The sequence below is a fragment of the Bos javanicus genome, chromosome 26, assembly GCF_032452875.1.
Source record: "Bos javanicus breed banteng chromosome 26, ARS-OSU_banteng_1.0, whole genome shotgun sequence".
NCBI lineage: Eukaryota > Metazoa > Chordata > Mammalia > Artiodactyla > Bovidae > Bos > Bos javanicus.
Window position 1 is genome coordinate 49,440,928 of NC_083893.1, and position 23,499 is coordinate 49,464,426.

General features: G+C 54.2%; 1 protein-coding gene and 1 long non-coding RNA gene across 2 annotated transcripts in view; one reads left to right on the forward strand and one right to left on the reverse strand.

Annotated features, from left to right (window-relative positions):
- Positions 1-1,267: 1,267 nt before the first annotated feature.
- Positions 1,268-4,773, forward strand: LOC133239566 (uncharacterized). The gene is made up of 4 exons (XR_009733887.1): positions 1,268-2,562; positions 2,656-2,953; positions 3,394-3,606; positions 4,413-4,773. It is a non-coding gene; the product is annotated as an uncharacterized LOC133239566 (long non-coding RNA).
- An 8,433-nt stretch (positions 4,774-13,206) lies between these two features.
- Positions 13,207-23,499, reverse strand: part of TCERG1L (transcription elongation regulator 1 like) — a 196,235-nt gene continuing 185,942 nt past the window's right edge. The window contains exons 10-12 of the mRNA XM_061403870.1: positions 23,323-23,412; positions 18,105-18,223; positions 13,207-13,368 (exon numbers count right to left, since the gene is read on the reverse strand). Of these exons, the coding sequence (XP_061259854.1) occupies positions 13,212-13,368; positions 18,105-18,223; positions 23,323-23,412 (366 nt within the window). The 3' untranslated portion in view covers positions 13,207-13,211. The remainder of the gene's footprint in view (positions 13,369-18,104; positions 18,224-23,322; positions 23,413-23,499) is intronic.

Below are 23,499 nucleotides of genomic sequence, written 5' to 3' on the forward strand. Positions count from 1 at the left end.
CAGGCTTGTAAAATTGTTCAGCTCGAAATCTGCAAGCCCACGATTGCATTTATACAACAGCTACACAATGTCCGATGTTTATGAGCTCATTACAAAATGTTTTTATAGCAAAATAAAATTCATATATTGAAAGGAATCGATGTCTTTAATAATTTCTGTGCCCAAATCATCTCACACTTGCATCTCCCAGTGGACACAAGGTGCGCTGGGTCTCGAGCTGCGTGAACCCTCATCCTCCGTCCTCCCCCACCCCATGGTCCGCAGAGCACCGGCATTGCCCTGGGGCTGACTGCCGTTCCATCCCGCATTCCGGGGGTGGACGGAAGGCCCACCGCGTGGCGCTCCTCTGCTCCCCTTTCCACGCACACACATGTGCGCACAAGTGAGTCCTTGCCCCAGAGTGCTCTTGCTCGTAAGTTGCATGCTTAGCCCACGTAGCTCAGACCATGCAGCATCCCTGCCCCGTCCGTGCTTCTAGGGCGTGAGACCTCAGCACACCCCAGCCCCACAGTCCCAGGGACAGTGGTCCCCTCGGCCGGCAGGGGCCCACACAGCTCTCGCTGCCCCTTCCCTAAGCACCCCTCCGCCCACCCTGGCCTGGTCTCCATGGCTGCCCTCCTCTTGAAGCCACACCCGGGAAACTGCGGTCCAGGTAACTGAGAGAAGCGGAGCAAAATCACTGGTGGGGCTTGTGGCCACAGGCACGAGTCCCTGAGTGTGACAAGCCAGCCATGCCGGGAATGGGCCTGGCCCTCAGGAGAGACCCCGTGCGTGACATTCCAGGGAAGGGCCTTAGGCCCTGCTGGACATACGCTTGGCCCTGGTCTCAGCCCCCAGGGACCCTGGTGTCGGGCAGGCGTGGCAGGTGTCCCTATAAAAGGGGCTGCTGTGACCCCTCCAGGGAAGGCTCCAGGTCATCAACACAGGAGGGGAGAGCCCAGAGACACAGACGTTTCCAACCAGAACCCAGGCGGCTCTGCAGGGTCGGGGCCCGAGCTCACTCCTGCACAGGAGCCCCGCCTTCAGGTCACTCCCCTGCCCACCCGGGCGTCACTGCCTGCTCAAGCAGACCCCCAGCTCCCCTCCTCAGGTTTCCGCAGCCCACGTCAGTCCCACTGACCCTGGGATACCTGAGCACTTCCTCACTGCGTCCCTCATCACAGAGAGGGAGCCCTCAAGTCACCTCCACGAAGGGCCCTGGAGCCAGAGCCGCATACCCCCGGCAGCCCCTCAAGCCCCGGGGCTGGACCCAGGGATGGGGGGATGTGCTGTGCTCAGAGCAGGGCTGGGTCCCTCTGGGGGAGCCGGCAAGCACCGGCTGCAGAGGGCCTGCCCTCCCCCGCCCCTCAGAACACAGGCTCTAGGTCCTGGTTTGGGGCCATGTGCTTGTCCTGGATTTCTGTGTTGAGTCTGAACAGGGAAGTTCTAAATGCTTCTCATAAAAAAAAGCCCCGTCTTCCAGTTAATCAATGTTTTGTCCAACAGCTCTGCTGAGACCATCAATAAACTTCTGAAGATGTAAATTGTGTCCTGATCTCATTATTGGGCCTTCATCACAAGGTATACGGTGAGCAACTGATTCTGAGCTCAAGAAACAGCAGGACGGTTGGCTGACCTTGCGTGGTGGTGGGGGGCTAGGCCCTTGAAGACCGAGGGGACCCGGCTGGACCCAGGAGGCTGGACGCACATGGATACAAGCCGTTTCTGTCCCTTTTGAAGTGTGTCGTCCCAGAGACAAGCACTAGGTGGAACCAGGCTGGGGCCACACCCAGCTGTCACCTCCATGGTGACACAGCGCCAGGCAGCCCAAGCAACAGAGGCACAGTAAAATGAAAAGGAGCATGGAACCAGCCAGAGGGCGCAGCGGCCGAGCTGCTGGCTTCCCACCGGCCTGCAGAGGAGAGGCGCGTGGGTCGAGGTGGCCTGGGGCTGGCCATCGCCCAGCTGCAGGAGGCCAGGGCGGGGCCTTGCTGGGCATCCCTGTCTTACGTCACAGTCACAGGGCGGGGCCTCCCTGCTCTGGGCCAGGCTGCGCAGGAGCCGGGGCCCAGCTAGTGCCGGAGCCTCTGGGTCACCACCTGACCCCCTGGTGCTGACTCATGGGCAGCCTGAAGTCTGGTCTGGACGGGGAGGGGCACCTAGGGGACCCACAGTAGTGTCTAGGGCTCCCAACACGAGGCTTGGGTGCTTGGGGGTCGTTCTTCTGTCTCCACTCTTCCACATGTTTGAAAATGTGCATCTTTACGTGTTTTAAAGACCTTGATTCATTCCAGGGCACCATCTCACAGAAGCTCATCTGCGTTTTGTTGCTCAGCAACAAGGAAGGGCAAAAGTGAGGACGTGTACGGGCTTCACCTTTGCTTCTTCTGCTGGGGAGTCCGTCCTCATCCCCTCCCGGGACCTGAGGCTCCCCAGCCGGGTCCCCAGCCGTCCCTCCATCTAGTTCAGCCCATCCCTGCTGCCAGGAGGCTACGTGCTACTCACCATGTGGCCACAGCCTGGCTCCTTCCCTGGCTCCATCAGCTCCTGGGCTGGGCAACCAAGATGAGGCCAGAGCCCATGGTAAACGCGGTTCAGTCAAGGCCCCAGCCCGTGGTCACCAGCATGACCCGATCTGGCCATGACCCCTGCCCTGCCACCTTTGCTCCCAAACAGCAGCTCTCTGTTAAGCGCCAGGACTGCTGAGAAGGTGAGTGATCCTTGAAATATGCATCAAGGTGCCAAGAGGCTACGCCAGGCTCAGAGCATTCACCAAGGCCTCCGCAGCCACTGCATTCACACCCTGGTCATTCTGCCAGAGGCTGGGAACAGCAGGGCCCCTGGAGAAGGAGGCGAGGAAATGACGGAATCCTAACCCTCACCCCCAGGTGGAGAATCGGATACCACAGAGCAGGCGAGACTGACCGGCTGCTGCTGCCTGCCGCTGCCTGCCAGGCTGAGCCGGGCGGAGAAGGTGGTGCTGCAGGGTTTGCGGGGCAGGGGATGGCAGGGACACCCACCTCCCTGCTGCCACCGACCCCACATGCTCAGAGACCCTTTAAAAAGCCCCCCTGCACCTGGCTGGTTATCTCAGCCTGTGACCGAAAGGTACATTTAAATCCCAAATATTTTCATGTGAATTTGTCTTTAGACTTAATACTAAAAACTCAAATGATCATGGAAATGAACACATAGCTGAGAGGCTGTTTTTTTTTTTTTTTCTGGAGATATTTTCATTATTTGATAAGGATTTAAATGGATCTTAACTACCTCCCCAGACAGTTCTTTTTAAATGTTTTAATTTTAAGACCTTCCTGGCTTCATACATTATATGGTGCATAATCAGGTTATATATTCTCTAGCCTAACTTTGCCTGAATAATAAGAAAATGGGATTATAATAATACCTCTGCAGGGGCGGTTAAACACAGCGAACGTGATGCATTGCTCATGTCCACCACCTGCAGAGGCCCCGGGTCCCGGCCAGGCCCAGTGCAGCCCAGACTCCAGAGCCCATGCCCCGTGAGAAGGACTTCTTGGGGGCACAAGACCCCGTGCCTGTGGCATCGGCCTGCTGTCTGCACGTGTGACCCCCCACCTGGCAGCCCCCCGGGAGATGGGAACTGAGGTGAGGTGGCAGAAGAATTGAATCTGGCCTCCCAAGAGTATGGGGCCAGCCCCAGCTCACTGATTGCCCGCCAGCCATCTCTGGCCTCCAGCTCTGTTTCAAACAAGTGTGAGCATCAGTGAAGTCTGGGGGGCCTGTGAGGTTGGGTGTGGCCTGGGTCTGCTGCCCTGGGCAAGTGCCTTCTCTCTGAGCCCCAGAAGGCATAAGAGCAGGATTCTGAGAGCCATGTGGGCTGCTCAGTGGGGAAGGAGGGTGGAGGAGGGGGTATAGAGAAGGAGGTTCAGGGGAAGGGGCTGAGATACAGGAGCGCCAGGCTCTGGGCCCGGCGTGGTCACAGGAAGCTCTCTCTCCCTGGCAGCCACTCCCATCCTGACCGTGGGGGCCATGTGGAAACATGGCTGAATGCCCAGGTCCTCCAGGCAGAGGCTGTGCTCCAGTCCCCGCCCCAGCGCCCTCTCTCTGACTCAGTCTGTCCGTCTATAAAATGGGACGATAACCTTGACCGGCTCCTGGTGCATGTGAGGCTCACAGGAGTGCCCCGCGTGAAGCAGAGAGACGCCTGGGGCAGGGGTCCTGACAGGACACCCAGGGTCATTGCTGCCTCCGGCTCCTTGACCCTCTGGACCCTGCCGCGCTCTATCAGCCAGGCCCCTGTCTCACTCCTGCCTTCCTGCCAATCCAGGTTCTGGAAGCAGGGCTGGCCCTGCCCCTTCATCCCCAGAATGTAACAGGCCCTGGCACTTGGTGGGGACGCAGCATCTTCTTTGACAAATTACGTGTGGGACCCAGTTTTCCACCGTCCACAGCTAGAGACGATGGAGGTGGCAGATCTGGGCAGCCAGAGACCCCTGGACAAGGCTCTCCCAAGCCGGTGACCCCAGAATTGCTGTCCTGACCTCTCAAGAGCTGCCTCAGCTGCCAGAGCTCAAGGTCTCAGGAATCAGCACCAGGAAGGCTTCACCGTGAGCAGCCCAGGTCCCTCTGCCTCCTGGGCCCCCGGCAATGCGGATGCAATCACAGAGGCCTCGCAGGCCCCTGTATGGGTGTACATTTCTAAACTAGGGTGTAAGTTGCCAAGTGATGATGCATGTGGCAAGAAATATTTATTATGTGCAGGACCGTCGTAAATATTCCTTTTATATCCTAAATAAAACCTAAAAATCCTGAGCGTTTTGTGGGCCTCTTTTATGTCTTCCTATTACAGCCCTGGTCCTGTGATTTAGCCAAAATTTAGTGGCTGTGAACATGAGCTACTGTGGGGCTCCCTCTGACCAGGGCAGCTGGTACCCAGAGCCATTCCACCACCTTTGTCCTGCTGGGGCCGGCGTCTGCTTGGCCCCCAACAGTTGCGCAGGGCTCTCTGACCTGAGCTTCCAGAACTCCCAGAGGACTGACGATGTACCCATGCAGAGTCCTCCAAAGGCTGCCCAGGGCGGGGCGAGACGGGCGGAGGACCAGCCTGCAAGGCGGGCACACACCTTGCCGACGACTTCAGTGAGGGCAGCACCGCTGGCGTGAGGCCCTCCCACCGTGGGCAGTGTTCCTGAGCACTTGGAGGACGGAGTTTGGAACAAGGGGATGGCAGCCCTCATGAAAATTCTTCACAAGCAGTGGCAGGAACTCGGCCAGAAGGCCGCTGGGGTAGCCAGAAGAGTGGTCCCTACTGGGGCTAACCTGTGTATGAGACCCTCTGCCGTCCTTGGGGCGACGAGGATTTCCCAGATCACACCAGCCTGGAGGAAATCCAGGATCCTAAGGCGAAATGGAAAAATAAGGCCCCTCTGGGTTAGACTCATCTGCTAACACAGGTGTCCCTACATCATCCCCTCATCCCCACTCCCTCCGATGATTTGGGCCATTTCTAAAAGCATGGCTCTGGTTTGAGAGCGGGTCCTGGGAAGGTTGCTCACCCCTGGTGTTCGGGCTGCGTCCTGAAGCCCTAGGCATGATGGAGAAGGAGCCGTAATTCCCGGAGGGAATTCTGCACGTGCCCAGCTTTCAGGCTATCCTCTCTGTGCCCAAAGCAAAGTGTCTATGCTGGGGTTGAAGAGCAGGAGTTGTAAAGTCATCTGATTGCAAACTTGTCTGTGTTGCAGAAGATGTCTCAGAGCAGAGGAGCAGCTGTCTTCATCTGCCGTTTGCAGGCTGAGGTGCCCAGGTTGAGATCATCTGGGCGAGGTGCCTGGGCTGGAAGGAATCGGTCATCTCTGGACTGTCCATCCAGCGCTGCAAATTCACACCTAGCTGACACAAACTGCATCCGAAAACCCAGAGCCTGTGTGCTGAGCAAACAGGGAAACATGCACAGCTAATCAGCTTCCCAGTTCCTGAATGATCCACAGGGAAGTGGAGGGGACTGAGGAGCTGCCAGCTGGTGTCTCCCAGGCCAGGGACTCAGTCTGTTTCAAATCGCACCTTCCCTGTCCTGGGGTAAGAAGTCACTCACATCCCAGCCATCCGGACCTGAGCCTCGGGATAGGAGGCAGGGTCCAGCCCTGATGAGAATGTCCCCGTGGCTGGACCCGTGTCAGACGTGAGCTGGACTCAGTGTAACACCTCAGAGATGAGATGGGAGCCAGGACCGATTAGATCTGATTCCAACCAGATGGAGGGCTTCGTGCTCCTAAACAGGGGGTGTGAGGATGGGAGAAAATGGGGCGCATGCGACGGTGCCGAGTCAGCTGCCGTCCAGGGTGGAGGCTGGGCCAGATGACCTTGATGTCCAGGGCGCCTGGGGGAGGCTGCCCCTCACAGGGTAAACGTGCAGCTCTCCCCCTGCGGCTGCCCTACAGAGGTGCCCTCTGCTCCCCACTCCTGCCTCATCCCCACAGGAACCTCGACCCTGCAGGTCCCCCACCTCCAGCCACTCTGGGGTGCTGGTTCCACTGAGCCCGTGCTCCTGGACATGCCCGCCCTGTGCCCGCCCGGCCCCACCGTCCCCTGCTCTCACCGGTGCACCCTCCTGGGCCTCCGTCCCAGCCCTGCCCGCTTGTGACCCCACACACTGACCGGGTCATTCCTTGTCCCTTTCGGGGCCTCTGCCTTCTCTGCTCCAGCATGAAGTTACCAGAAGGCAGGGCCACGTCCCTCCGTTTCCTGCCTGGAAACTCAAATGAATGAATGAGACCATCTGACAATACGACCTGACTCTCCAGGGACCCACACGAAACAGACTCTGGAGAAGCCTCCTGGGTCCACCCACTGATTCAGGCTCTCAGTGTGCTTGTGCCCCAGGTGTCCGAGCTGAGGCCCGGTTCTGATACATCAGACACACCCTCGAGGACCACTGATGCTGGGGCGGGACGCTGCGGGCAGTTCCCCAGGCCAACCTCGCTCCCCATCCCTGCCCTCTGAGCCTCTGCTGAGCTGGCCCCTCCTCCCCGCCCCTCCCTTCCCCACTCCCTCCTCCCCTCCTCTCCCCCTCCTCCCCAACCCTCTCCCTCCTCCCCAACCCTCTCCCTCCTCCCCCACCCCCCCTCGCCCTCTCCTGCAGCTCCTGGCTCTGCATTAACTGCTCCATCGTGGGCTGACCCTCCTACCGACCTGAGAGCTTCTGCTGGAGTTTCCTTCCCGCAGGGCCTGGTCTGAAGACACAGAGAAGACGGCGAAAGCCCACGAGTGAAGGAAGGCTGACTGCTTTCAGCCGTGGCAGCCAGATTCTATGTGCCCTGAGGGGTGGGGGCCAGGGAGGGAGTGGTTTGGAGCAAGTTTCCGGAGTCAGATGGACATCTGGGCAAGTCCCGCCTGCGTCAGTCTGGGCGCCTTTGGGCAGGTTGCTCACCCCTCCAGAGCTGAGGTTCCCAGTGAACGGAGGATGGTAGCAGAACCCAGCCCAGAGGGTGCCGAGAGGTCCCATGAGGCCCCCGCTGGCAGCCGGCAGGGAGCGGCGTCTGTGACATCAGCCACCAGGGTCAGCGTGTCCCATCATGTGCCCTGGTCACTTGGACTGAGAAGCATGTCCTGGGTACCGAGTCACCCTGAGCTGCGGTGGCTCAGAACAAGGGCACTTCCTGCTCTGCTCATAGCCTGCGACGTGGGTGGGCTGGGGTCTGCTTTCCTTAGGGGTCGGCTGCTGCCTCCATAAGGTTGGGAGCCAGAAGCACGGCCCCCAGGTGGGGCCCACGACTGGGACGCCTGCACCCGGCTTTTCCACGTTGACAGGGCTTCCAAACAGCCCGGTGGCTCCCAGGGAGGGCTTCCAAACCTGGAGGAGTCACGAGAGGCCCCATCCCGTCCCGTCCTGGCCTGGCCAGTCACAGCACGAAGTCCGTCACACTCTGATGCTGGAGGCGGGCGCAGACCCCTACCCAAACCCCACCCGCTGCAGAGTGTCAGTAAGGTGAGCACGAGGGCTGTGTGTGTGTGTGTGTGTGTGTGTGTGTCGGGGGAGGGAAGGGCCATTTTTGGGACACAACTTGCCACAGAACCACACTGGAGTAAAGACAGGGCATTAAAGCTGCCGCGTGCCGGACCAGGGAACAAAGGACGGTGTAGCCACGTGGTGCCGCCACCCGGACGGGGAGCCCGGCGGGAACGCAGGACAGAAGCAGGGTGCCTGCGTCCAGCCATCGGCCCCTGCAGCCACCCACCCACCTCCACCCCCAGGCACCCTGAGGACACTCAGGGCAGGAAACACAGGATGCCAGCCCCAGAGAGCCCAGGCAGGGTCAGAGGAACAAGTTCAGTGAGCCCCGACCCTCGCGTCTTCCCATACGCATCTCTGAATCAGCAGCAGTCTTTCCAAGTTCCGACCACCCAGTCATCTGTTGTAAGAACTCTTACGTGCGTGCGTGAGTGCTAAATCACTTCAGTCGTGCCCTACTCTTTGTGACCCCATGGACTGTAGCCCACCAGGTTGCTCTGTCCATGGGGTTTCCCTGGCAAGAATGCTGCACTGGGTTGCCATTTCCTTCTCCAGGGGATCTTCCCAATCCAGGGATCGAACCTGTGTCTCCTGCATTGCAGGCGGATTCTTTACCGTCTGAACCACCAGGGAAGCCCTTCACAGAAATGACCCCCTTCGAAATCGTTATTTCATTATCTTGGCAGACATTTCATGAATCATCAGGAGACTTTAATCTGGTTGACACTTCAAAAACTTTATCAGGAAAATATAAAGTTCACAAATTTGGCAAAAAAAAAAAAAAAAAGACACATGAACAATTTTCTCTCACTATTGTTGATGAACTGTTTGAAGCAGATCATCCAAATGAAGCATCAGTGAAGACAAAAACATTTAGTGACAAAGTGAGTACTCAGCAGATCCGGGGTGAGAAATCTGCCATCACTTACATATAAGAGCAACCAGGAGTGAAGCCGCTCGGGCTTGTCATTCTGGCTCCTGTCGGCAGGCGGTCCAAAGCTCCACGCTGTCTCACTGCTCCGGGGTCCAGGCCCCCCGCCTGTCTTCTGAGGACCCTCCTGCAGAGTCGGGGGCCCCAAGGCGGGAGATCAAAAGGGCAGAGTTCTCCAGGGGACGTCTGCCCTGGGCGAGAGGTTCCAAGAGGCTGAGGAAATGGGGCCCATGGCATTACCAAGAAGGACTTGAAGACCACCAGGTAGAGAGGAAGAAGGGTCACTGATGGCCCAGGGGTCACAGGCAGCACCCACCTGTAGGTGCCGTGTAGCAGGGTAGCAGGGGAAGAGGGGTCCGGAGGACGGGTTCTCATCTGGGTGACGCTGGGGCAAAAGCAAGGGGAGGTGTGGGGTGACGGGGACCAGGACCAGGGCCCTGGAGCTCAGGGGCACGAGGAGGGGCTCAGTCAAAGGATCGGGGACAGAAAGGGACCAGGACCAGAGCCCTGGAGCTCAGGGGCACGAGGAGGGGCTCAGTCAAAGGATCGGGGACAGAAAGGGACCAGGACCAGAGCCCTGGAGCTCAGGGGCACGAGGAGGGGTTCAGTCAAAGGATCGGGGACAGAAAGAGCCCCCCTTTCTTCTAGCTCCTGTCTGTCCTGTGACTGAGAGACGCGCTCACAGCCTCCAGGTGAGCTTTGTAAGAGCAGGTGCAGGTGAGGTTCGCTCTTTGTCCTCTACGCCTCACCCGTTCTCCCACCTGCACCCCTGCCTCTGGCGACCGCCATTCGGTGGTTAGCTTCCTGCTAATGTATCGCAGCTTAGAAGTCCCACTGAGTTAACCTCAGCGATGCTAGCGGCATTTAAAATGGATGTGAAATGCGCAAAAATTAAAGGAAGCTATCGTTTAAAAGAAATCTTAGTCTATTATATTTTTACAGCATCCATATATGCAGACATCTAAAAAATATTGATGGTTTCTGCAGCCCGGAAAAGGAGCAAGCGTTTGAAATGCAGTCCATGTACAAAGATAAACCAGCTTTTCTCAAACTTGTGTTTCTCCTGAGGCCTTGTCTGATTAGGCCCTGGGTGCCTTGCCCCTCCTGTGACAAACTGATTGATAAGTGACAGATGTGAATCTAGATGTAGCTATAATCAGAAATTATCTATCCATCTTCAACTATAAATCATTTAATTTTTTTACATTCAACATCACGATTACATGAACTAAAAGGTAAGTTCCCCAATGCTTGGGTGAAAAGCAAAAATGTCTAGATTTTTCTGCAGGGTGTTGGGGAACCTGTGTCTTTCTAAGCACTAAGTTATGTATAATTTAAACTTTTAGTCAATATCCCTTTAGTGATTAATTTGTAACAAAGTCAATAGAATATGCAAAAAAGCAGAACCAAAATGCTGGATTCTGCCCGTGGGGACCAGACTGTCCAGACTCAGAAGCTGGGAAGTGGGAGTAAGGATTCCCTGGGTGGGTCACTGAGCTTAGTAATGAGGGGGCCCCCTCACCTCCCCTTCGTGGTGATGGGGAGAGTCAGCCTAAGAAGACAACCCCACAGCCCAGCCTCTCAGGACTCTGTCCCTCTGGTGGCACCATGTCAGAGCTGACCAGTGCTTCATCAAGCCAGCTGCTCCCAGGGTATGAGGCTCCTGGTCGCTCCAGGGAATCTGGTGGGTGTGAACCCATTGCTGCAACTACTCTCCCAGCAAAAGTGTTCCTTGGTCAAGAGAACTTTCTATGGGAAGCCAGGACGACAAGTCCTTCTGCGAGAGCATGGACTGTGATGATGGTGGAGGCGCTTTGGGCAGGCAGGGGGATTGATATCTGAGGGACTCATTTATTCAAGAGGAGAAAGTGCTGCCCCAGTAACAGAGAGGATCCCCCTGATCAGCCTGGAAAGGCACCGCAGTGAGGACAGAGCCACCTCTCACGGCAGCAGCTACTCCATGCTGACCCGCAGGTTGCTGAACGTACAGGAGTCCCACCCCGGCATCATGGTCTCTCTGCAGGCCGGACCACTGAGCGAGGATCTGGGGAAGGACAGGGCTGACTGCCGCAGGGCCGCCCACCTGGCCCTCCTGGGGTTGGAAGCTCTTTGTAAAGCTCACGGGGCACCAGTGCCTGCAGGCTCTTCAGTGACCTCTCCATCACCTGTCACCCCCGCCGCTGACACCGCATCAACCCCAGCCTGCAGAGCGGCGTGGTTCCTGCCTTGGGCTGGAAAGACAGGTTCTAGAACTGTTGTTCTGAGCAGTCTCAAGCTCCCCCACAGAGAGACCCTCCTCCTCTGGGGCTTTCGGGGGTCTCTCCTGACCCTGGCTATGATGGGCCAGGGGCTGCTCACGTCTGGAGCCAGCAGCTGCACCTTCTAGGTGGTGAGCAGGGTGGTGAGAGGCAGACCGCGGGCGGAGAGCGTCCAGAAGGGGCGTGGGTTCCCTCCCACCTCCAGACCGGCTCAGGCCCCAGCTTGGCTGCAGTCATCCATTTTAAATGAAACACTGCCAGGCACATCCAGTGTCGCGCTGGGGGATCAGACGACAGTTTACAGAGGGCAATCAGGCTGCAGACGTTTGTGTGAAGAACGTGGAAACAGCAGGAGCAGGGAGCAGCCATCCCCCACACCCCACACCCCAGGCTCAGAGAAGCATCTCTGGAACGTGCCTCTCATGAGTGCAGAGATGCAGACCCTGACGGACAGGGCACAGCTGGCTGAGCAAACGCCAGAGAAGCCAATGGGAGCAGCTGGACAGCCACCCCCTAGGGTGCCGGGCCGTCCCTGTGGCCATGTCTCCTGAGACGCACTCCGCTCAAACCCAACCAGAGATGGCGCGTTGGGGACGCTCTGGCTGCCCAGCTCTCAGGGGCTGGTGCTCAGGTGGTTGCCCCCAGCCCCTCATCAGAGCCAGAAGCAAGCAGCTGGCTTGGCAGATGGATCCTTGCTGCTGATGGCAGGAGAGGGCTCCAGCTTCCTAGAAATCCCAGGGGTTCCCCGGGAGCTCCTACATTTCCCAGTTCCCTCCTAATACATTCAGCAAAGTGTTCTTTCTCAGGAATTGTCTGACGAGAAAGAAGTTACGTGGGAGACATTGCCAGGGTTGTGCTGGGGACAAAGACAGGCTATCTGAATAGATACTTCATAAACCTGAAATCAATAAACAGATGCTCAATAATTCACAGAATGCGATTAATTAGGAGGTTTTATCAAATATGATTCCACCTGGGACTGGTAGCTTGAAAAGCAAGACTTCCTTTTGAGTAGTCCTTTCACAGCCCTTACAGGCAATCACAGATGCTTTTATGAATCTTTTGAAATAGAGTATCTTTAAGTAAAAGTGTTAGTCGCTCAGTTGTGTCTGACTCTTTGTGACCCCATGGACTATAGCCCACCAGGCTCCTCTATCCATGGGATTCTCCAGGCAAGAATACTGGAGTGGGTTGCCATTTCCTTCTCCAGGAGATCTTCCTGAGCCAGGGGTCGAACCTGGGTGTCCTGCACTACAGGCGGGTTTTCTACCATCTGAGCCACCAGGGAAGCCACAATTTTTGTTGCTTAAGATTGGAAGTCTAAGCCACAAGATACACTGGTTTAAAATATTTATTAATTCAAAAAAATTTAAAATTTTTTTATACAAAGATGGTGAGAAAAATCTCATGCAAACTCTGGGCATACAAGAAAAATAACTCAAATATTCATAAGATGATTTTGTACAAAATAATTCTTTTTTAAGGAGGACCTCCCACAGACAGTGCAGCCCCCTTCTCCAGGCCCAACACTCCCCGGGGAGAGGGTGGGCCATCACCCTTCGACCTGCAGGTGGTCCGTGGTCCATGTGTCTGATGGTCACAGGTGTCACTGCGATGATGAACAGCCTATGCTACTACTCAGAAAACTAGACTGAGACCCGGGACCCGAGTCGGGGAGTCCCAACACCATGGAACTCCTGAGGGATGGAAGGAACTCACACAGGTTTCCAGAAAAGTTTCGGATAATTGGCTCGACTGATGAAAACACCTTGAGGGGGTTAGAGTCGGTGCCTCTTTCCGCTGAGGTGCAAACCTGCGGCAGACTTAGAGTCTGTCTATATTACAAGAAATCTGCATAAGTAAAACACTTCAGGGAGCGACATATCATGGCAATAAGAAATGCGTCAAACTCAGAAGGCTGTACCAAAGGGAGCTTCAATATGAAACAGTAATCCTGGGAGAATGAAGCCCACGGCCCCGCGGGCTCCCGCCCCCACGCCTCCTCCGCCTCCGCCCTGACGCTCGGAGCCCAGCCTGATCGCTCCTCACACTCTCATCTCATCTTCCGGAGCCTGAGTCTGTTTTCCTTGTCCCGCTTCTTGAGAATAAGGATGAACTGGTTGAAAAAATGCTCCTGGTCCTTCCGCTTTTGGACGAGTCGAAACCTCTGATCCCGGCCGTACTTCTCAGCAAACTCCTTAAATGTGGTCCTGGAAGACAAAAGGCATCCTGAGGGCTTTCCTGGAGGAGAGCGGCTCCTGGGGCTCTGAGCACCTCCTTCCTGAGCCCAGGGTCCCAGGAGCAGGACGCTCGGCAGGTGGATGGGCAGAGGGAACGGCCACTGGGCCTCCGACACCACCTGCCTGCTCCCCATACTGGGCATCACTTCCCACAGGCCCGGCCGAAGCCCGAGCCACGTTAACTCACACAGGTGCCCGTCTCTGCACCCGGCCGCCCTCTGGGCCCGAGCCTGGCTTCGCGTCCCTCCTGGGCCCCGTCACTCCGAGCCCCCGGCGCCCACAGGCACTTCTCCGGCCACACACGTCTTCTTGCTCCCTGTGCTCTCAGCACACTCCTGCTTGCCTTGGGCTTTGCATATGCTGTTCCATCCCCTGGCACACCCTTCCCTCCTTTCCCCACTCATCCTTCAGAGCTCTCTCCTCACTAGAAGTGAGCAGCGGGACATTTCCTGCCACATCAGTAAACAAAGGATGTCACAGGCACCAGCGATTGCAGCCCCCACGGACAGTGAGCTCAGGAAGGAAAGAACCCCTGCCAGCTGGCAGCCACCAGACAGCAGCCACTCCCCACGGCGAGTCCCGAGAAGCTCGGGACGTGGAAACACAGGACCCTGGCCCCAGACAGCCAAGGTGCAGATCAAAGGATCGGCTTCCGGGAACCCAGGCTCTAGCACCTTCCCATGCACAGAGAGGCTCCCTCTCACAGCCCTCACCACAGATGTCATCTTGAAGAGCCTCAGTCGTGCGACTCAACTGGCCTCTCCCTGCGAGTGGAAGCGCGTTACCTGCTTTGTTTCTATGGAGCCTCTTGACGGTCTAAGCCCAGTGGCATGTGCTTAGCACCCGAATACTGACTCACTGAACCTGTGATCGCCAGGTCAGGGAGGCACCTGTAAGGAGCTCAGAGATCCCAGCCAGGCCAGGCCTGAGGGGCCAGGGAAGCTCACAGGGCGGGAGTGGATGCAGCCTTGCAGGGACAAGTGGAACCTCGGCCAGGACCTGGTCCCTAGAGCTGCCTCTCCTCCCAGCTATGAGCTTGAAGCCAAGGGTTTTGACAGCTCCAGGGGGCAGGGGCCCTGGGTAGCTGGGTGCCTGGACATTGGCTATCTGCCTCCTGCCTGGGACTCCTGCAAGAGCTGTACCTGGAGCTGCAGGAAGGGCCCAGAGTGTGTGAGAAACTCACGCACCCTGTGCTGGGGGAGACCTCTTCCTCCAGTTTCTCTTTGCGGACAATTTCATTTTTTATTGCAGAGATTTCATTGTTGCATTGAATTCTTATAACTTAACGTGCTATGCTCAGTCTATCAGTCGTGTCCGACTCTTTGCGACCCCCTGGACTGTGTAGCCCACCAGGCTCCTCTGTTCATGGGGGTTCTCTAGGCAAGAATACTGGAATGGGTTGCCAAGTCCTCCGCCAAGTGATCTTCCCAACCCAGGAATCGAACCCAGGTCTCCCACATTGCAGGCAGATTCTTTACCTTTAATACATGAATAACAAGATTATATTGACACGGCGGTTAAGAGACAAGACCAATAATTAGTAGACCCTTATTGGCTTCCCCAGTAAAGAATCTGCCTGCAATGCAGGAGACACAGGAGGTGCAGGTCAGGAAGATCCCTTGGAGAAGGAAATGGCAACCCGTCCAGTATTCTTGCCTGGGAAGTCCCGTGGCAGAGATGGGCTGCATTGCACGGGGTGGGAAAGTCAGACGTGACTAAGCTGCGACAACTGTGACTGTGTCTCACTAACAAGGTGTCTCACACCTTCCTCGAGCACTCGGGTTCTCCGGGAATGTTCCAGAACCCCGCTTGCTCCCAGGCTTCCTAGACAGAAAGCACTTCTCTCTGGTTGCCAGCATTCTCCCTTCTTGCTTTCCCTCCCTCCCTTCCTCCCTCCATTCCTTCCATGATTTCACAATTGCCTGGTCCTGGACTAACACACTTATTTATACTTCCATCACCCGTCTGCATGAGGAAAGTGAGGCGCTGAGTCACGGGGTGCTTGTCATCTTGGGGTGTCTAGAGGGAGCCTGAGCATTTTCAATAGGGGGCTGGGTAGAGACCCTTCTAGAGAAATCCTATTTCGGGCACCTCTGAAAAGAAGCATCCCTGAAAAGAAAAACGAATCAAAACTCTGTGAGCTGTTAGCCATCTCGAGGGGGCAGCCTGCCTTACTGTTGACCCTGGTGGACAGTCCAGTGAGCCTGAGGAAGTTCTCTGAGCAACTAGCACTGCGGCTTCCTTTCCCTGGCAGGGACTTGGCTGTCCACAGAAGGAGGAGGCTGATCCGGCCAGAGTGCTGGTCCCACAGCCCACAGGGATGTTCCCCCGAGGCTCCTCTCCCTGCCCCCAGACCCTGAGAGCTGGGCAGGGCTGGGAGCGGGCCCTGGACTATCCATGTGGTCAGGATGGGAGCCAGGATGATGGAAGGTGTCACCAAGGGTCCTCGGGACGCCTGCGCTGGGCCAGAGGGCAGCAGCAAGAACGGCCTGCTGCCGCTAGGACACCTGTGAATGGCAGGAAGAGAACGTGAAGAGGATCTGGAAAGGGTTTGAAACGTCCCAGAATTGGCTGCCTGTGAAACGCAAGCCAGCTTTGTAATTACAAAAGTATTGTATGCCCAGTGTACACTTCTAAAAAGTGGCAGGAATTAGATCTAATTTCAACAAAGAGTATATCCATTTATAGCACTGATTTTCCTTCTCTCTGTGTGTGTGATCTTCCTAATTGTCAAATACAGCCTGAATGCTTCTCCTTTGCATTCATGATATGTTCACGGTACGGGGAGACACACTGGCTTATGGTTAGCATCTTGGCAGTGGATGGACAGACACCATGAGCTAACTGTCCTTGAGGCCAGCGCAGTGGTAAGGACGAGAGTCTGAAGGACCTGCCGGGCACTTCGCGTCTTGCCTGGTCTGCCCCACACGCCGTCCTCCTGGAGGCCAGTGAAGCAGGGCAACTCATCCCCTCAGATGGAGACACGTGAGCTGTGAAGGTCCAGGGCCTGACCCAGGGCCAGGACCAAGGATGGGCAAGGCTGCTCTGCACTGATGCAGGAGCTCCAGAACCAACCCCCGACCCGGGGTCACTGACTAGGATGGTGGGGCCATGATGGGGCAAATCCATGGCCTGAACCCAGCGTTCCCGTAGAAAACCGCAATTTACAAATCATTAGACCCACATTTACTTTTCAAGGTTAGCATTTGGCGATGGGGCTAATTCACTCAGGAAGTACCTACCCTCTAAACAGCTGAGAAGTTTTCTGAGGACCCATAGTGAAGTGAAAATGTTAGTCACTCAGTCGTGTCTGACTCTTTGTGACCCCATGGACTGTAGCCCACCAGGTTCCTCTGTCCATGGAATTCGCCAGGCAAGAATACTGGAGTGGGTAGCCCTTTCCTTCTCCAGGGGATCTTTCTGACCCAGGGATCGAACCCGGGTATCCTGCATTGCAGGCAGATTCTTTACCATCTGAGGCACCAGGGGAGGGCTATATAACCAATACAAAATCACATTATCCAATTATTGACCAAGTGAGTTAGCCAGTTACTGGTCAAAATGTAGATGCCAACATCTGCACAGAAAGCAAATGTCAATTAATGCCCAATTAAATATGATCTGCTGCTGCTACTGCTGCTAAGTCGCTTCAGTCGTGTCCGACTCTGTGCGACCCCATAGGCGGCAGCCCACCAGCTCCCCAGTCCCTGGGATTCTCCAGGCAAGAACACTGGAGTGGGTTGCCATTTCCTTCTCCAATGCATGAAAGTGACACGTGAAAGTGAAGTTGCTCAGTTGTGTCCGACTCCTAGTGACCCCATGGACTGCAGCCTACCAGGCTCCTCCATCCATGGGATTTTCCAGGCAAGAGTACTGGAGTGGGGTGCCATTGCTTTCTCCTTAAGCACTATTAAAAATGTACACTATCAGCATTATTATTAAAAATAAAAATGCACAAATGTCCATTAAAAAATAATGTCCTAATTGAAAATTAGGACAAATCAAAATTAATCATTTTTTACTCATAAAATTTATAATTTTATAATTAAAAGTAGTATATGCACGTTAATTTTTAAATGTCAGTCAATTAAAGTTAATTTTGAGAAGAGTTAAGTTTATGCATTATTTTATTTCTAACATCATTTTCATATCAGCTTGTTTTATTTCTCAGACATAATGCCTGATTATCTTAGGTGAATTTGATGGCCAAGTTCACTCCTCCCTTTGGCCCGTGTAGGACCATCTTCATATTACACTCTGGACAGCTGCCCAGGAGTGTGGAACCCAGGCTGGTGGAGTTTATTTTACTGTTGTATGTTATTTTGGATTTTCACTCTCATATCATTTGATCAGGACTTAGACCAATCTAATGAGGGCTGACCTATTGATGAGTTATTTTGGCCTTGGAGTCTGGGCTGCTGACAGGTTGAAAACCATCATGCAGGGTGGACAAAATGGCCAGGGTGCCCTTGGTCAGCAGACAGCACCCCCATTGCCGGGTGCTGCGAGGTAGGAAGCACCTCGAAGCAGGGCTGCGAGGTCCATTCATGAACAGCATAGGGAGAAGTCCTTCCTTCTCCAAAATTACATGCTCGACGGAACACAGGTCACCGGATGTAACCCACACTGATTTTAAAACATCCTCTCACAAAATGCAGTAAATTTCCAGCCCCAGAAATTGCCTGATGTTAACTCTCTCTCCATACCTGGGTGACAGTTTGGATTCCTCTAGAAGCTTTTTGAATTCTTCTTTGGCTAGCAGCAATTTGCTTTTCTTTTCCTTGTATTCTTCTTTTATTCTTGTCTTGACGAACTGCTCAAATATCTTAAGACACACACAAAAGAGAAGTATTACAAGACTGCACATCAGAAGTGAAATCTCGGGCTTCGCACCCAACAGGAAAACAGCGAGGATCTGAGCTAAGCCTGTCTTTTTCACAGCTGCTGGAGCTACAAGCCAGAGCCTTCCATCACGGTCTCTCCATGACACTGAGTGTGTTCACAGTCACACCTGCTCTCCCAGAGACCAGTGCGCTCCGTCTGCAGGTGCGATCTGCGGTCAAACACTGAGTCAGCTTGCTTAGAAATCCCTGGAATGACTCAGGGGTGCTCTCTAGAGGCAGTGGGGGCAGAGGGCAGTTTAGAAACCCAGCTCCAGGGCCTCAGTATCTCTCTTTGGAACGCCTGGAGCTTCCCTTACCGTGTGAGTTTTCTCACCAACTCTCACATCCCAGCCAGCAGTACCACGACACAGGAGAGTATGCAATTTGTTCTAGCAATCCCCAGGGCAACGTAACTGGCATTTGAGTCTCCAAAATGACTTTGAACTTGTGAAAAGAAAGTCAACCCAGCATCTCTCACTTCCCCACCTTGAGGCTCCCAGAAGCCCCTTGTGAAGGGGGGCCTGGTTCCCCAGGATTCCTGCAGATGAGGTGAGCCTCTCCTGGGTGTTATGGAAATGCCCAGTGAGGAGCCCTGACCCTTGGGTCTTGCACTCCCACCCCCGGCTTGATGAGAAGTGGGCCTGAAGGCTCCCTCAACAGGGAAACCTGCCCCTTCACCTAAAAGGCCATGGGCATCATCTGGTAGGCAAATCCACCCACAACTTTGGGGAGGTTTCTCTCAGGAACCAGCAGCTGACATAACACAATGCCATCAGGGACTCCCTCTTTGCAGCAGTGCCTGGAGTGAGCCTCGCTTGCTTGGATTAAGGCTGCTCCCTGTCGTAATATCAGAAAATTGTCAGTTGCAGACGAGGGCCAAAGGAGGTGGAGACAGCTGTGTCATTCCCAGTGCTCTCCAAGCTTCAAGGTCATTAAAAGGAGGATATACTAGAGGTCATTTAGACGGGTTGTTCAGTTCAGTTCAGTTGCTCAGTCGTGTCCGACTCTTCGACTCCATGGAGTACAGCACACCAGGCCTCCCTGTCCATCACCAGCTCCCAGAGTTTAGTCAAACTCATGTCCACTGAGTCAGTGATGTCATCCAACCATCTCATCCTCTGTCATCCCCTTCTCCTCCTGCCTTCAATCTTTCCCAGCATCAGGGTCTTTTCCAATGAGTAACCTCTTCACATCAGGTGGCCAAAGTATTGGAGTTTCAGCTTTAGCATCAGTCCTTCCAATGAATATTCAGGACTGATTTCCTTTAGGATGGACTGGTTGGAGCTCTTTGCAGTCCAAGGGACCCTAAGAGTCTTCTCCAACACCACAGTTCGAAAGCACCAATTCTTAGGCGCTCAGCTTTCTTATTAGTCCAACTCTCACGTCCATACATTACTACTGGAAAAAACCATAGCTTTGATTAGATGGACTTTGTTGGCAAAGTAAGGTCTCTGCTTTTGAATATGCTATCTAGGTAGGTCATAGCTTTTCTTCCAAGGAGCAAGCGTCTTTTAATTTCATGGCTGTAGTCACTATATGCAGTGATTTTGGAGCCCCCCAAAATAAAGTCTCTCACTGTTTCCATTATTTCCCCATCTATTTGCCATGAACTTCTGGATGTTCAAGCTGGATTTAGAAAAGGCAGAGGTACCAGAGATCAAATTGCCAACATCAGTTGGATCATCAAAAAAGCAAGAGAGTTCCAGAAAAACATCTACTTTTGCTTTATTGACCACACCAAAGTGTTTGACTGTGTGGATCGCAGCAAACTGTGGAAAATTCTTAAAGAGTACCAGACTACCTGACCTGTCTCCTGAGAAACCTGTATGCAGGTCAAGAAGCAACAGTTAGAACTGGACATGCAACAACAGACTGGTTCCAAATCGGGAAAGGAGTACGTCAGGGCTGCATATTGTCACCCTGCTTATTTAACTTATATGCAGAGTACATCATGCGAAATGTCAGGCTGGATGAAGCACAAGCTGGAATCAAGGTTGCCAGGAGAAATACCAATAACCTCAGATATGCAGATGACAACACCCTTATGGCAGAAAGTGAAGAAGGACTAAAGAACCTCTTGATGAAAGTGAAAGAGGAGAGTGAAAAAGCTGGCTTAAAACTCAACATTCAGAAAACAAAGATATGGCTTCTGGTCCCATCACTGCATGGGAAATTTAGATGTGTATGTGGACATAAATAAAAAAGACTAATAAAAGCTCACATTGGGTCCTATTAGGCCAATAAATAGCAATTGTGTGCCAACCCAATCAGTGGCCTTTGCAGATCCTGGAATTTGAACCAAGAGTTCAGTGAGTCTCCTGTGCTCTTCCCAAGGATCCTCCTGAGGACACAGAGCCGGAAGTGACCACATGGTCAGTCACAGCCCCCATTGTTCCCCGGGCAGAGTGTGTCTCCTTGGCTCTGCCTGATGGCTTCAGATTCCATTGCAGTCCTGGCAGCCTTTGTGGGACTATAAATCCAAAATGCTTCTCACCTCCAGAAGAATCATCAGCGAAATAAAATATTCACGAACAGGACTTAGATGGAGAGGGTGCATATACGTATCAAGGCAAATGGTAACGTGAGCTCTCCAGTTCTTTAACAATTTCAGCTAATAAAAAAGGTGAATGCAGGGTTATTATCCAAATACAAGCGTGGGGCTCCATCATTAGTCAGAGTTTTGCTCTATTAATTTTAAATCTGGATAGACACCCTGGCTGGCAGTGGTCAGAGCTGTGAGAAAGACCTGCTTCTCTGTCTGCCTGGAACCATTTATCCCTCTAATCAGATTCTGCTCTCTCCGCTGCCTTTGCTCTTGTGCTTTATTTACGCCGCTATAATTTAATGTAACAGGTTTTTTTTCCTCCTGTTTAACAAATTACACTAGTCTTATTCAAAGTGGGGCATGACTTTTTAAAAGACAGACCACTGGCCATTATCCTGTCATGGTGTGTTTCGGTGAAATAAGATGGATTGCCATTTGTTGCCATAGAAACAGTTCTGACACGCGCTCCCCAGAGCCCTGCTCTCTGTCAGGCCCCTTCACCACTCCCCTGCAGCCGCCCGAAGAGGGATGGATGCAACGAGCACACTGAGCCTTGGCTTTTGCCGCGAAACACTAAGGGACAGTGGGTCCCCGCAGAGTCCAGGACCGCTGCTTCCAGCCAGATCCATTCATAAAGAGGACCGTGTTTTCTGAATGGGCCCAAATACCGTCTCCTTCATCAGCTCTGCTTCAGCTCTGTGCCTCTGAGAAATGACAATATGCCGCTTTGCCGGGAGGTGGGTCTCTCTGACGGTGCCGGGTTCCCTCTGAGGCTCTCTGGTGCTGAAGGACGTCAGCTATGGGGAGCTGGCCTCCTCCTCCTCCTCACGGGGCTCGGGGACCACACTGTGGGATGAGCCCCTCCTGTGTGCCGTGTGAACATTGGAGGGCCCGATGTGCCCCCTGGTGATTTCACAGATACCTGTGAGCTCCACGCAAAGGGTGGACTCGGCGTGAGCTGACCGTTCATCTAGTCTGTCTGTCCGCCCCCGGTGCATCCTGGCACCCAAGCCCCTCCTGTCGGAGCCTGCCTCTCTGACCAGGGCTGCGGGATTCCAGCCCAGCTGCTCCTGAGGGTGCTTCTCGTATCATGACCACCCCTCCAGACTCAAGACGGCAGGCAGGAGTCCCCACTCAGCCGGGGAGCCCAGTCCATCCAGCAAGCAAACAGGCCCTGAGCACCCTGCCTTCTGAGAGACAGGTAAACATCAAACCATCAGCGGAGGAGAGTCTTACTTCTTCAGCTTCCTTTAAGGGGCTGATGGCCTCTGAAAACATCCATGGACTGGAGGCAACAGCGTTGACCTCGACGGTCAGTGAGACGCCATTGGCAGCTGTGCTGAGTGTTATCATTTATGGCTTAAAGTGATCCTGTCACCAAATTAAACGAGCTCCTCACCATATGTGGTCATGGTTGGAGAGTAAGCTTTCTGATTTCTAATACTGCAACAAAAGGGGGTGATGTTACCAATGATTAAAGTCGCCCGGTTTTCTCAGCTGAGGGGAAAATAGATATAAAACGCCCAGACTCCAAGTAAGCCCCTCCCCGAGTGCCTTCTCTTGAGCCCCTGGTCTGCACCCTAAGGGAACTTCATGAGCTGATGATAGAATTGAAAACAAAGCCGCACTTTCTGTCCTCCTGGCTCCGGCTTTCCAGGACCCCGCATCTGAAATCAGACGGATGCTTCTGATGGCCCGTGATGCCAGCTCCCTCCCTGAGAGGGCCCTCGAGGGGCTTCTGCTTCCCGGGGTGGCTCCCGGTCACCCACTCTCCACAGGCATCCCCTCTGCACTCGGAAGTCTGGGGGAGAAGCCCGGTTGGGATGGAACCAGAGATGCAGAAGCAGAACCGGAATCCTTCTGGAACTTCTCTCAGGGCCCTTCTTGGCTGTATGTGCTCTGGGAGCCACAGACGTCAGCAGAGCTGTGAGAATTCAGGCCTCCCCACCGGCCCGCACAGCCATCCGTCTGTCTGTCTAACCCTGGAAGCGGCTGTGGCTCCCTGATGGGACTGGTCGGCACGCCAGGGTAGACTCCTACCAGGTACTCATTTAAAATGACCTCCAGGCCAGCTACCTGCAACCCATTCTTGCATTTCTGGGGATCTGTTTTCTAGAGGCGTCCATCCTTTACTTCTGTTCCTGTGTTCCCTGGACCTCTCCTACATCACTGTTCTTACACTGGATCTTAAGTTTTTTAATACAGTCATCTAGGATATGGTTAACACGTCCCCAAACTGAGTTTTTACCTTCGAATATGAGTATTGTCTCTGGGGGTCATGACCAGACATTTCGCCAAGAGCAGGAACAAGGGTAAGCCCCCTCTGCACCCAGGGCACTTTCCCTTCACAGCTCACAGGCTAGCACTCAACCTCACAGCTTCCCCACAGACACAGCGAGGACACCAGGCACCCGCTCGTCCACAGAAACCTCTGGACGGAGCATCAGTTCAAAGCCTCATCTCTCGAGTCTGTCAGCGTGCCTCCCACCACCTTACCTGTTTCCGCTCCTCCGAGTTCAGCAGGAGATAGCGTGGATCAAACACAATTTTGTGTAATTCTTTCTCCCAGGTAGAAAACGCTGACACCTGAAGAAAGATATTCAATAGAGTTGCTTTTAACATCTAATGCTGAGCCTGAGTCACAACGAACTGGTCGATGGTGAGAAACAGCCC